At 30.5% G+C, this 14,219-nt stretch overlaps 1 protein-coding gene across 1 annotated transcript; it reads right to left on the minus strand.

The window, feature by feature from the left end:
• Positions 1-1,895: 1,895 nt before the first annotated feature.
• Positions 1,896-10,078, minus strand: LOC136225709 (abscisic acid 8'-hydroxylase 4-like). Its single transcript, XM_066013817.1, has 9 exons — positions 9,816-10,078; positions 8,750-9,080; positions 6,823-6,972; positions 5,325-5,573; positions 5,122-5,211; positions 3,635-3,713; positions 3,435-3,541; positions 3,228-3,346; positions 1,896-2,184 (listed from the first exon to the last, which is right to left on the minus strand). Exons 1-9 carry the CDS (start codon positions 10,010-10,012, stop codon positions 2,085-2,087), a joined length of 1,422 nt encoding a protein of 473 aa, XP_065869889.1. The 5' UTR covers positions 10,013-10,078; the 3' UTR covers positions 1,896-2,084.
• Positions 10,079-14,219: the final 4,141 nt, after the last annotated feature.

Here is a 14,219-nt window from a genome sequence, read left to right on the forward strand (position 1 = left end):
GCCTCGCGTATTGAGTGGATTTTTCACTCCTTACTCGTACCTGAAACACAAATCTCGAGGGCCGAGTTAGCTTGACGTTTTTATTTCCTAAATTAATCAAAAACAAGGAAAATTGACTGAAAGCACGGAATTTATTTTTATTTCGTTATTTTATTAAAACACTCTATTTTTGTAATTAAACTTATTTATTTCTTCTAAAATTAACCCGTAAATCACGCTAAAAGATAGGGGTAAAATACCCTTATCACAAACCTTGGTTGCATCCTTCGATATGAAACATTCAGGTTGCATCATATATACATCCTCAAGCAGATTTCCATTTAGGAAAGCTGTTTTCACATCCATTTACCAAATCTCGTAATCATAGTGAGCGGCAATAGCGAGCATTATTCTGATTGATTTGGACATGGCTACTGGAGAGAAGGTCTCGTCATAATCAACTCATTGTTTCTGACGGTATCCTTTCGCTACTAACCTAGCTTTGTAGGTGCTAAACTTTCCATCCATGTCGGTCTTCTTCTTGAAGATCCACCTGCACCTAATGGGTTTTATCCCTTCGGGTGGATCAACCAAAGTCCACACTTGGTTAGTATACATGGAATCCATTTCAGAATCTATGGCCTCAAGCCATGCTTTAGAATCTGGACTGGTGAGAGCCTCTTCGTAGTTCTCGGGTTCGTCGTCTAATACGGGAACCTCTTCATCATCTCCCACTAGAAAACCATATCTAACTAGGAGTTAACGAACTCTTTGTGATCTACGAGTAGGTGGTGGCACTTGAGTCTCATCTAATAGGACTGCTTCGGGTTCCACAATCGCCTCTGTTGTTTCAGTTGGTGTTTCTTCTTCTTGAACTTCATCAAGTTCAATCATGCTTTCCGTTTGTGTTTCTTCAAGAAACTCTTTCTCTAGAAACACTACATGTTTGGATACTATTACTTTCTGATCATCTGGATGATAGAAGTAATACCCCACAGTTTCCTTAGGGTATCCTATAAAGAAACACTTGTCAGATTTAACATCCAATTTATCTGATGCTATATGTTTGACAAATGCTGAACAACCCCAAATCCTCATGAAATAGAAATTAGGTTTACTACCAATGAACAGTTCATGTGGTGTGAAGCTGTCGGATTTGGTGGGTACTCGATTTAGGGTAAAGAGGGCAGTTTCTAAGGCATATCCCCAGAACGTCTTTGGAAGTAATGATGTGCTCATCATGGATCGTACCATATCTAGTAAGGTACGGTTTCTCCTTTCGGATACACCATTATGTTGTGGTGTATAAGGAGGCGTCCATTATGAGCATATCCCATATTCAGTTAGATAATTCAGAAAATCATCTGAAAGATATTCACCACCTCGATCAGATCGAAGTATCTTAATTTTCTTTCCTGTTTGATTTTCTACTTCATTCTTGAAGCATTTGAATTTCTCAAAAGTTTCTGACTTATGCTTCATTAAATAAATATAACTATATCTGGAATGGTCATCTATGAAGCTAACGAAGTATCTAAATCCTCCTATTGCTTGGACTGACATAGGACCACATACATCCGAATGTATTAATCCTATAGTGTCCGATACACGCTCGTCTTTATTGTTAAAGGGTGTCAGTAATAGTTTTTTTTTGTGAAATATAATAAAAAATTAACAATTATGAAACTATTTTTTTCTTTCGAAACCAAAATTACATCCTCTTTAAAAAAAATACAAAAATTAAACTATATCCGAATCATTTATTTATTTATGGATTGAAGTTTCATTTGAGAACTTAAAGAGATATTTATACCGTGAAAAATAATTTTATATTTTATCAATTTTCTTTAATCTAATTATATAAGATCTATACATGTTTAATGATCTTGGATATGATTAATTAATATGAGATCACGGTGAAATTAGATTGAAACGATAAATATTAATACATTTACTCTAAAGGATCAATATTACAATTGCGAGTAACAAAACTTACAATTGGATGAAACATTAGAGAGAATTAAAATGGAGACCCATGATTAAAAAAATAATTGGGTCTTTGAAAGGTAGTAAAAATGTTAATTAACCTAATTAATACTAATTAATTAAGTTGATTCTTCTTTCCAAAATCTAGCTGGCAATCCTCCTTCTGGCACTGGAAATGGGCCATACTCAATTCCATTTACTGGGCCCTCCACTTTCCACCTGTCAATATATATTAAATTAATAATTGATTTTGACACTTTTATTTATTTAAATGTAATCCTTCAACTCCACTAACATAATAAATATTATAAAAAGTAATAATTCACAATTTCATTTTTTTTAATTAAGATAAATGATCATAGGGTTAATGTATACCCAATTTTAAAAGGTAAATTACACTTATGACTCATGAACTTTGTACTTTTATTATGGCCTCCTGAACTTCAAAACCAAACATTATGACATTTGAACTTTACACTTTACTAACATAATGCTCGTTTTAACGTTGATTAATATGACCACTCTAATAGTAGATAACCGTATATTATAACTTTTGAAGTAATTTAGAGCATCTCTAGTAGTTTTCTTCGAGGACTGGTCTGCAAATATGAAAAGGTATTTGCGGGTGCTAACTAACCACTAGAGTTAGGAAAACACTGTTATCCACGTGTGTAGAGTGTCCAAATTTGGACAGTGTTCTCATATGGAAAGGAAGAGAGAGAAAAGGACTGTTTAGAGAGACAAATGTAAAAAAAAATAATTTAGAAAATAAAAAACCGTAGTTCTATGAAGAATATGGTTCTAAACAACTTTAATTTTTCCCTAGTTCGAGAGGAAAAGAAGGGCCTACGAAGAAAAGGAGTAGGCAAGCATAAGACTAGATTCTCGACTAGCAAGAGGATTTTGAGATTATTAACGTGGTCAACATTAAAATGGGCCATTATATTGGTGAAATGTAAAGTTTAAGGGTCATAATGTTCGGTTTTGAAATTTAGAGCCATAATGAAAGTAAGTGCAAAGTTCAGGAATCATATATGTAATTTATCCGCATCAACTTATTTAAACAGACCCATTAACTTGCTTAAACTGTAGTAGCATGTAGAGTGTATAGTATTGCCACGTCACAAATAAGAAGTTAGTAATGACAGTTTAAGCAAGTTGAAGCGACGAACATGCTATTATGAAAGTTTAAAGGGTCGTTATGTATTTGGATGTAGATTGAAAGGACTAAATATATAATTAACCATAATAATATATGTTACCTGAATTTAGTAACAAGATGATGGATGAAAATGAGAATTTCCAACTTGGCAAGTTCATTGCCAGGACAAGCATGGACTCCATTGCCAAATGGAATAAATGTATTGGGTTTTGGTGCAACCTAAAACACATAATTAACATTTAATTAGTCATAATTAACTTTTATTATAATTTTCAGTCAATATTGAAAAAATATAAAAAGTTTGTACCTCAAATCTAGATGGGTCAAAAATGTGAGGATCAGAAAAGATATTTGGATTATGATGAATATTTCTAAATAGTGGCATCACTTTCCACCCTTTTGGAATCAAGAATCCTGTATATATTAAAAAAAAAATTCAAAATTAATAAAATTTAAAATAAATAAAATAAAATAAAATAAAAAGAATAAATAATAAATAATAAATACCCTTGTATTCCACATCAATTATTGCTTCCCTAAATGCAAAAGATATGATGCTGGCCATTCTTAAACTCTCCAATATAACCTGCAAAAAGAATTAACAAATTTAATTATTTCTGTCTCGTCAAATTTCTATCAAAAAAAAATTAATTATAATTTATAGGGTTGTATATATATAAGATTGTGAAAAAACACTAGATTTTGGGAATTCCTGTATTAAGTATTCGGTTTTCCATGTAATTTGGAGGATCTTCAATTCATATTTGAACACATGTAGTGTGGATTCCGTTTAATAATTAAAATAGTGGGACCTCTTATAATATGTGTGGGTCCACATTACATATTGAAATGTCCTCTATTTGATATGAAAAACCGAGTGTTTTTAATAATTTTTCCTATATTAGATGGACATGGCTCTGAAAATTAATTAGGATTAATCAGATTTTATATTTTTTAATTTTTTAATTTTTAATAAATAAATTATTATATAAATATAATTAGAATATTATTTTTTAGAAAAATTAAAATATAAATTATACTGTATAAAAATAATAATATAAAACATTTAAGATAGAAACATATATATATATATATATTAATATTTGTTACATAAATATCCTAAAAAAAATAAAAATGTGTCAACAAAATAAGATTAATAATAAAATATGCCAGAATAATATTAATATCTTTAAAAATAACATCAATTTTTTTTAGTTATTTAATATTTTATTTAAAATTTAAAAAATTGACATAAATTCAAAGCCAATTTGTTTTAAAAAGCCGTTTAGGTAGCCAAAAATCGATAAATGGATTTATATCGTTCGATTTGAGGAAATAAAGAAATCTCCGCTTAGTTGACCACCTAAATCGATTTTTTTGAACATTACTATATATATATATATATATAAAAATAATGAAATATGAAAAAAATTTATTGTAGAAGATTTCATGTGGTTAACAAAGATTTTTTTTTTTACTAAACACGCCATCGAATCAACATCTCACAACAATTAAAAGTCATCAACTCAATAAGGTAATTGAATTCGATTAGGAGGACCAGATCTTTTCAGTGACTCCACATTAAGATGTTGACATATGTCCTAAATGCTACTACGAGGACACATGTCAACGTCCCAATGGAGATATTGAAGGACTTATCCTCCTAATAAAATTTTCGTATTAACAAAATCGACATGCCAAATCAACAAAATTGACATGCCGTTTTATTTTTTTTCTGTAACCTTTTTTTTGTTATTTTATTCCAAATTCAAATAATAAATATATAGTGTTTGGTTAGGTTTAGAAGCAGCTTCCCATAATTATTTTTGAAAAATATCAGTTAATATCTATCAATTACCACCCGCAAACCAATTAACCAAACAGACTCTAAAAAAATACCACACTCTTCTATTTATAAATACACGAGACTACACGAGTTTTTTTTTAAATAAATAAAAAATATTTTTCCTAATTTATATTAAAATGCAATTTACCCTATATGTAAGTGGCATATTCCTAGTCTGCCCCCAACTCAAGCTCTTCTTCTCTGCTTTATTTGCTTCATAAATTGCCATTTGCTCAGCCTGAAAAATCAATATATTAATTATATATTAGTAAATATTTTTTTTTTAGAAAATTAGTAAATGAATTTTAAATTTAATTTTATGGTTAATTTTTTTAAAATTAATTTTGTTACCTTAACAGATTCTAGAAGATTCTGATCATCATGTAGGAATTTAAGAATCCATGTAAGAACACTAGCAGTAGTGTCCTGAGCAGCAAAAAGTACTCCAATTATATTATCAGCAATCTGATCTTCCTTCAAAATATTTCCATTTTGGTCCCTGTAATTTAGAAATCTACTCAATACATCCTTCTCTACCAATCTTTTCTCCTTTCTTTCACAGATTATCTCACTCAGGATTTGCCTTAGTCTTCTCCTTGCCTTCCATGTAAAAAAATAAATAAACAAATTAAAATGTATGTTAAATTTGCCCCCAAAGTTATTAAATAAATTCAATTTTACCCTTATTGAACAAAATAGTCTAATTTTCCCCAAATGGTAGAAAATTTAGCTCAAATTTATAATTATGATAGAAAATTCAGTGAAATTTTACTCTTTTATAAAAAAAAAGTCGACAAAATTGGTGATAAAATTCATGGGTAAATTACATTCATGGCCACTGAACTTTATCTATTTTAACATTGTGACCACTGAATTTCAATTCTTAACGGTATGACCGCTGAACTTTACACTCTTTAACACCGGTGGCTACTCAATGCCTCAAAAGAACCGTTGACGGTCTCAAAATAAAAAATTCAAAGAGTTAATGATATTCTAAGGAACTTTAATTCTTGATTTTTTTTAGGCCATTTAGTTGTTGTTTGGTTAGAGAGAGAAAGTGAATTTTTAGAGAGAGAAAGCTCCAAAAAAGGTGATTTTGAAAAATAAAAAAATATGGTTTCATGGTAAATGTCGTTCTGAACAACTTTAATTCTTGAATATTTTCATTTTGAGGTCGTTAACGGTCATTTTGAGAAATTAGTTAAAGTTGAATGGCCACCGGTGTTAAAAAATGTAAAATTCAGTGACCATACCAGAATTGAAGTTCAGTGGCCATAATGTTAAAATTTGTAAAATTCAGTGGTCATGGGAGTAATTTACCCTAAATTTTATGGGTAAATTGAACTAATTTTTTAGGGTAAATTTTACACTTCTTAACACCGGTGGCCACTCAATATCTCAAAAGAACCATTGACAGTCTCAAAATAAAAAATTCGAAGAGTTAATGATATTCTAAGGAACTTTAATTCTTGAAATTTTTTGTTTTGAGATCATTTAGTTGTTGTTTGGTTAGAGAAAAACTGAATTTTTAAAAAGAGAAATATCCAAAAAATGTAATTTTGGAAAAATAAAAAAATATGGTTTCATGGTAAATATCGTTTTGAACAACTTTAATTCTTGAATATTTTCATTTTGAGGAGTTAGTTAAAGTTGAGTGTGCAAAGTATAAAATTCAGTTGCTATAGCGTTAAGAATTGAAGTTCAATGGCTATAATGTTAAAATGGGTAGAATTCAATGGCCATGAGTGTAATTTACCCTAAAATAAGGGTAAATTGAACTAATTTTCTTTTATGATAAGGATGAAATTGAATAAAATAATAGATAAAAGGACTAAAAAAAGGTACTTACAAGAAGTGCTTTGTGATAAGCAGTTCCAGGAATGTTAGTTGGAAAAGAATTATAACCTTTTTCAACTATATGATAATTTTCATTTAGCTTCTCTATATAGTTGCTATCCAGCAGACCAAATATAGAAAGAATGCCTACTTGGAATGAAATCTGCAATAAAATTAAATTAAATCAGAAAAGTATACAATAATATAAATAATAACAATAATTAGTTTTGACTCCAACTAAAAAAATATATAAAATTAAGGTTAAAGATCGATTCCATAAACCGAAGATATAACCAGTTTAGTTTAAATTAAATTTTAAGTATCAATTCAGTTGTAAAATTAGTAATATTTAATAAATTAATCAAATATGATCAATTTTAATATGTAAATTTTTTCAAATTTAGACTAATTTATCAAATATTATAAATTTTAGAATTGAGTTGAAATCTAAATCTCGTTTGGTTAAACTGCCGACGTATCGATCATTTTGACCCTTAATTCAATATATATGTACTTTTATCGTGACTAACATATTATTGGTTAAAGCAGTTAGAAACTCTTTTCAGTTGAAATGGGAAGTAAGGGTCAAAATGGTCATTGAAATTGACATGTATTATCATTTAAGCTCAAATCAAAGTTTAAGTATCAATTCAGTTTTGAATTTGACAATATTTGATAAATTCGGTTTAACTTGACAAAATTTTAAATATTAAACTGATTGTATTTAGGCTAATTTGTCAAATATTGTTTACTTTAAAATTAAGTTGATACTCAAACTTCAATTTTAATTTTAAGTATTAAACTGATCCTACTTCCCAACTTTTAAGTACAAATTAACCCTTAATTCATTGAAATAGTTAGGTTAAGTAGGGATAAAAGTTCAAGTTCTCTCCAATGATGAAAATTTCAATTTTTACACCATCCTACAAAATAATCTAATTTTACCCCTTTGATAGAAACTTTAACTCAAATTTATCCCCTTTCTAAGTAAACTTCGACATAAATTAGACATAAATTAGTTCCTTCGAAAAGGGCAAAATTGGATTAAATTCTTACACCATTTTACCCGTTGATAGAAACTTCAACCCAATTTATCATTTCCTAAATAAATATAGACGGAAATTAACAACGTAATTCCTTCAAAAAGGTAAAATTGAATTAAATTTTTACGTCATTTTACAAAATAATCCAATTTTACTCTCTTGATAGAAACTTCAACCCAATTTCATCATTTTCTAAGTAAACATCAACGAAAATTAGCGCATAATTTCTTGAAAAAGGGAAAAATTGAGTTAAATTTTTACACCATCCCATAAAAGAATCCAATTTTACCTTCTTGATAGAAACTTCAACCCAATTTTATCCCTTTCTAAGTAACCACTGACATAAATTAGCGAACGAGTTTTTTTCAAAAATAGTAAACTTTATTTAAATTCTTATATCATCCTACATAAAAATCCAATTTTACCCTCTTATAGAAACTTTAACCCAATTTTATCCCTTTCTAAGTAACCACTGACAGAAATGAGCGATCGAGTTATTTCAAAAAGGGTAAACTTGATTTAAATTCTTACACTATCCTACAAAACAATTCAATTTTACCCTCTTGATAGCAACTTTAACCAATTTCATCCTTTCCCCTACAAAATAATCCAATTTTACCTTCTTGATAACAACTTTATCCCAATTTCATCCTCTCCCCTACAAATTAATCCAATTTTACCCTCTTGATAACAACTTTAACCCAATTTCATCCTTTTCCCTACAAAACATTCCAATTTTCCCCTCTTGATAGCAACATTAACCCAATTTCATCATTTCCTAAGTAAACACCGACAAAAATGACCAACGGAATTCTTCGAAAAGCGTAAAATTGAGTTAACAAAAGACAAAATTACCCCTTATCCCATTAAAACATTAATCTTAATCAATCAATTAACCTTCTTAATCTCATGAAAAGTGTTGATGACATGCCCATCATCATCATGACTCCATGAATAGAGAGAAGAAATAGCAATAGATTCAATATGAGGAATATATTCCTTAATAGAATCAGGCAATAAAGAACTCTGAACAAGTTTTCTCAAATGGAAATGATAATCTCCTTGATGAAAAAACAAAGCAGAACCCCCAATTAGCCTTTCTTTACTTTTGGGGTAAGTTGGCTTGAACAAGTGAGCATTAGCCACAAGCACAAACCTAGCTGCCTCTGGGCTAGCCAGCATCACACATGGACAACCAAGTATATGGGTCTTGAAAATTTCACCATATCTGATCAAAATAACACCAAAGTTAGAAACTTTATGGTAAATTAAATAAAGGGTATGAAATTTTTGGTGAAATATGATGAAATTTTCAAAGCCCCAAATTTGGGTTAATTTGTCAAATATTACTAACTTTAGGACTGAATTTGATAAAAAAAAATTTGGGTCTTGAAAATTTTACCATAGATAAAAAGGGTTAATTTTAAATGAAACTCTAGTGGTTTCACGTTTTTGCATACTGGTACCTGTCGTTTTTTTTTTTGTTACAAAACAAATTCTGTGATTGGTACCGTTAGTGATTTTGATCGATAACCACCTCAAAATGACAATTTTCAAGAATTAAGTGATGTTTTAAGCAACTTTTTTTTTTGTTAGGTTTTAAGCAACTTTAATTCTTCAACTTTTTAGGTTTGAGGTCATTTAAGTGTTGTTTTTAGGAGAGAGAAAATGAATGTTTAGAGAGAGAAAACTCCAGAAATGATGATTGTGAAAAATAAAAAATGTGGTTTTATAGTAAATTTGATACTAAACAACTTTAATTCTTGAAATATTTCATTTTGAGGTCGTTATCAGTCAAATTTGGGAAAATCAACCCAAAATGGCTAACGATGCTAACCACATGGTTTGTTTTGTAACAAACAAAAAACCACAGATACTGATCTGTAAAAACGTGATATTAACCTAAATAACACCAAAGTTAGAAACTTTATGGTAAAATAAATAAAGGGTATGAAAATTGAACCTTGATTGCCTTGTAGAAAAGAAGAGATTTGGGTCTTGAGAGTAAAGTTGAAGTGTTTCACCTAAAAATGGCCAACCCATTGAACCAGGAGGAAGTTTAGGAGAAGATGATACCTTTTTTGATGTAATTTTTTTGATGAAAGAGAGAAGAATTGAGAGAAAGAGGCATATGGGTATTAGAATATTATTATAACCCATAGTTTTGATGGAAGAAAAAAAATAAAATTTGTGACTTTTTCTCTCTCTAGATTGAGATGGGTTTGGTGTTTTGACCAATGAGAGAGGGAGGAAGGGGAGAGTTGGGGGTTTATATAGAGCAAAAGATGTATAAATGGTGACAAATTTTTGTTGAAAAGATTGACCAATTTTTGCAATTAAAGTTTCAAAGTTAACTTATATCCAACATTTATGGAGGAACACTACAAAACCATAAGATTTGAAAATAATTAGTTAGTGGTTATTATAATAAGGTTATTAATTAAATTAAGAAGAGAAAATGAATATTTTAGTCTTTGGTCTCATGTTGTATTGCTTAATTATATAATAATAAGACCAAGGCCATGTTTCTCAAAATTGGAGGTTTGAGCCACTTTAGAGATTTTGACTAATAGTGGTGTTTAGTAGACAGATGTTCGAAAGAGCTTACAACAACAACAACAACAAAGCCTTAGTCCCGAAATGATTCGGGGTCGGCTAACATGAACCAACATATAAAACAGTGAAATCAAGTCGTGTCAGCGACACAAATTCGCTCCCTCCACTCCGTCCTATCCACTACCATATTTTCCTCAATTCCCAGTAAACTCATATCACTCTCGATCACCCTCCTCCAAGTTTGCTTAGGTCTTCCCCTACCCCTCACCACTACATCCCTTTGCCACTCTTCGGTTCGCCTAACCGGCGCATCAAGCGCTCTATGTCTTTTTTAAGGACATTTCTACCCCTAATTAATACCTTTAATCCCAATAAAGGCTTTACCATTTTTATATAAACAGTTATTAGCAATCAGCTAAATTTTACCAAACAAGTTTATACAATCAGTTAATTAAATCAACTAGTCAAAACAGCTAACAAAAAAGTAATAAACTAGCACCTAACAGCTATTTGTCAAACATGGCCCAAATTTCATACTTATCGATTTTTGTCGTTATGTTAGAGTTAGGTTAGCATTCTATTTCCATAGCTATTCTATTTGTACACCTATAATAAAAATAAAATAAGAATAGAAAAAGCGGGGAAAAAAGAAAAAAAGGTATCAATATAGTATGATATAGAAAAAGAAAAGGGGGGATAATAGAGAAAAAGATTCCTAATTTGAATAATTTATATATTTCTTTGCAATGTAAAATGGGCAAAAAAAAAAAAAACATCCTGAGGTCCCCCATCTTTCATTTTCTGTGCATTAAGTTATTAATCTTTTGTTCAGACACTTCAAGCCCCTGATAATTTGTTTTTGGTAATATTAAGCTATTTCTTACTACATTAGTTAGCTGCGAACCTCTAATTCAGTTAAAAAAGCACTATTAATTTTATGCGTTTGAAATATTTTACAGCTCAAAATAGTGTTTTTTACAGTTTTCATGGGGCCACATTACACATTAAAAATTATTTTAGAAATGTTAAAAATAGAAATTTGGATGCAGGTAAAATGAATAACACCTTTTAACGGGGTTTTTATATTCAAATTGGACTTTTATGATCATTAAAGGCTTAATATGATAAAAAAAGATCACGGGCTTAACATCCAAATAAAATAGGGTTAATTCAAAAAAAAAAATATGTGGTTACATAAGATTGTGTTTTTTTTTTGTCAAAACGAGGATTGTGCATGTCGCAATTTGCAAAATCAATAACTTTTGGATTAATACTACCAATTTGACCGTTAATGACATCAAAATAGAAAAACTCAAGAAATTGATGATATTCAAAACAACTTTATTTCTTCAATTTTTTAGTTTTTAGACCATTTAAGTGTTGTTTAGTGAGGAAAGAGAAAATTGTTGTTTAAAGAGAGAAAACTCCAAAAATGATGATTTTTTAACATAAAAAATGCGGTTCCATACTGAACTAATTTAATATTTAAAAACTTTTCGTTAACAGTCAAATTCGCAATGTGAACCCAAAAGTTTCTGGGTTTGTAAATGGCGACAAGCACAGTTTTCGTTTTGACTAAAAAAACAACAATCCTTATCTGCAAACCGAGTTGGACAAAAAAAATTCAAATATTTCATTAATTCCATTATTAAATCATCAAAAATATGATTTATTTTTTAGAACCAACCAATATGCAATTGATGCAGAATAAGAAACAAAATACCTGTGTTTTATAATGAATATCTGAAATTGACCCAACTTGGCAATGTTAGGGGTAAAATTGCTATTGATTATCAATATTAAGGATAAAATTATACTATTTTAGACGTTAAAGATAAAATTGCTCCTGGTTGTAAATGTTAGGAGTATTTTTAGGGTCCGTTTGTTTTACCTACTGTTTGCTGTTGCTGTTTGTTGTTTACTGTTACAGTTTGCTATTACGGTTTGCTGTTGCTGTTACGGTTTGCTGTTGGAAAAAGCTGTTTTTCCAAAAAGCAGAGATTTACTGCTTTTGTAAAAGGCTGCTTTTCGGGTGTAAAAGGCAAACATGAGATCACTAACCAAACACATAATGCTGCTTTTCAATTGTAAAAGGCAAACAGAATGTCACTAACCAAACACTTGAAACTCTCCCTTTTGAAATGAAAATGCAAAAGCAGCCTGAAAATAAGCAACCAAACACCCCCTTATTCTCGACAACAGAAAGCAAGTGATGACATGGAGATATACGTGGCCTTAAATTAATATAATTAATCATTTATCTTAATTTCCTAGTTGAACAAGTCAGCATTAGGAGAAAAGTTATAAGAAGAAAATCCTAATTGAAGAGTCAATTTAAACATGGGAAATCCAAAAACACAGCTAATAATTTTTTCCATTTGAGGAAAAATTCACATTTCTTAAAACTATATGAAACATATTTCCCACAAGAAATTGAAATATGTATATGTGTACGGCTATTTATTTAGGTAGACAAACTAATTTTTTCACAATCACATTTTGGTCCTTCCAAAATTAGATCATTTAACTAATTAAATTACATGTTTTTGCGTGAAGAATTTGTATAGATTATTTAATTAATGACACAATTTATGATTTTGGAATAGAGTGTTAGGTCAAATTATGATTTACCATATTAAATTAAAAAAGGTATTGCTATATACCGCAATAGGTTTTTCGACCACCGCACTATTTTGACAATTATGCATTTCTCATAATTTAAACTCAAAAACCAAAACTTTTTTTCCTCTCTTTCCCTCCCAAGCCTAAAAACTCTAATTGGACGAAAATGGACCCGAGCATTCCCAAAGACCATGATTTCGTACACAAGGTAATCCTACGATATAAATGTAAATTAAAATTTCGTTTATTAAATTTTGAATTTTTTTTAAATGGATTTGGCCTAAACGGGCAGCGCGCACCGTTCCACCATAAGGTGGAACGGATGCGCTGCTCGTTCCACCATACGGTGGAACGAGCATGCCGTTCGTTCCACCGTACGGTGGAACGAGAGCGCCGTTCGTTCCACCGTACGGTGGAACGAACGGCGCGTGCCGTTTCCACCACAGGTGGAACGGGCAGTTCGTCCATTCCACCCGTGGTGGGTGGAACGAACGGCGCGTGCCGTTTCCACCACAGTCCATTCCACCCGTGGTGGAAACGGCACGGCCCGTCCGTTTAGGCTAAATTCATACAGGTTCCGCCTCCGATTCGGAGGCGGAACCCGTGATTTCGGAGTAGTTTTTAAAAAAAAACCTTACCGGAGCATTCATGAAGCCTTTATCCGGTCCTGCCTTTGGCGGCATGTCGTTTTAGGTCAGGTTTTTTGAAAATCCAAAAAGCTAGAGAGGATTTGAGATTTTTGATTTTTTGAGTTTAAATTATAAGGAGAGCATAATTGTCAAAATAGTGCGGTAGGTGGAAAAAATATTGCGGTAAATAGCAGCCCACTTAAAAAATGTAAAAGAAACTACTTTTGTTACAAAATGGTTTAATATATCATTTGCTCTCTGAACTTGTTTAAAAAAGTTTGATTAGTCCTTTGAAATTTTAAAATATTCCAATAGCTCTTTTAATTTGAATAAAATGTTCAGTTAGCCCCATGAATTTAGGTAAAATGTAATCAATTGATCACTCGGTTCAAAAAAAAAAAGTTAAATATGGAAGATGCGTTGCACACGTCGTAGAATGTTATTACATAGTTCACAGAATAGATTATAAATGAATTTCTTACTTATGCAACTATAAACCTTGTCTTCTCTAATATTAGAACCGCGTACCACGAATTTGTTCGTTTTACTTTTTTTTAAGA

The sequence above is a fragment of the Euphorbia lathyris genome, chromosome 4 (assembly GCF_963576675.1).
Source record: "Euphorbia lathyris chromosome 4, ddEupLath1.1, whole genome shotgun sequence".
NCBI lineage: Eukaryota > Viridiplantae > Streptophyta > Magnoliopsida > Malpighiales > Euphorbiaceae > Euphorbia > Euphorbia lathyris.

Coding starts and splice junctions, on each gene's coding strand:
- LOC136225709 (XM_066013817.1), bottom strand. CDS start 10,012: ATGGGTTATAATAATATTCTAATACCCATATGCCTCTTTCTCTCAATT. Junction 3,542..3,634: donor AATTGATGTGGAATACAAGG/GTATTTATTATT, acceptor TAATATATACAG/GATTCTTGATTCCAAAAGGG. Junction 3,347..3,434: donor TTGACCCATCTAGATTTGAG/GTACAAACTTTT, acceptor TATGTGTTTTAG/GTTGCACCAAAACCCAATAC.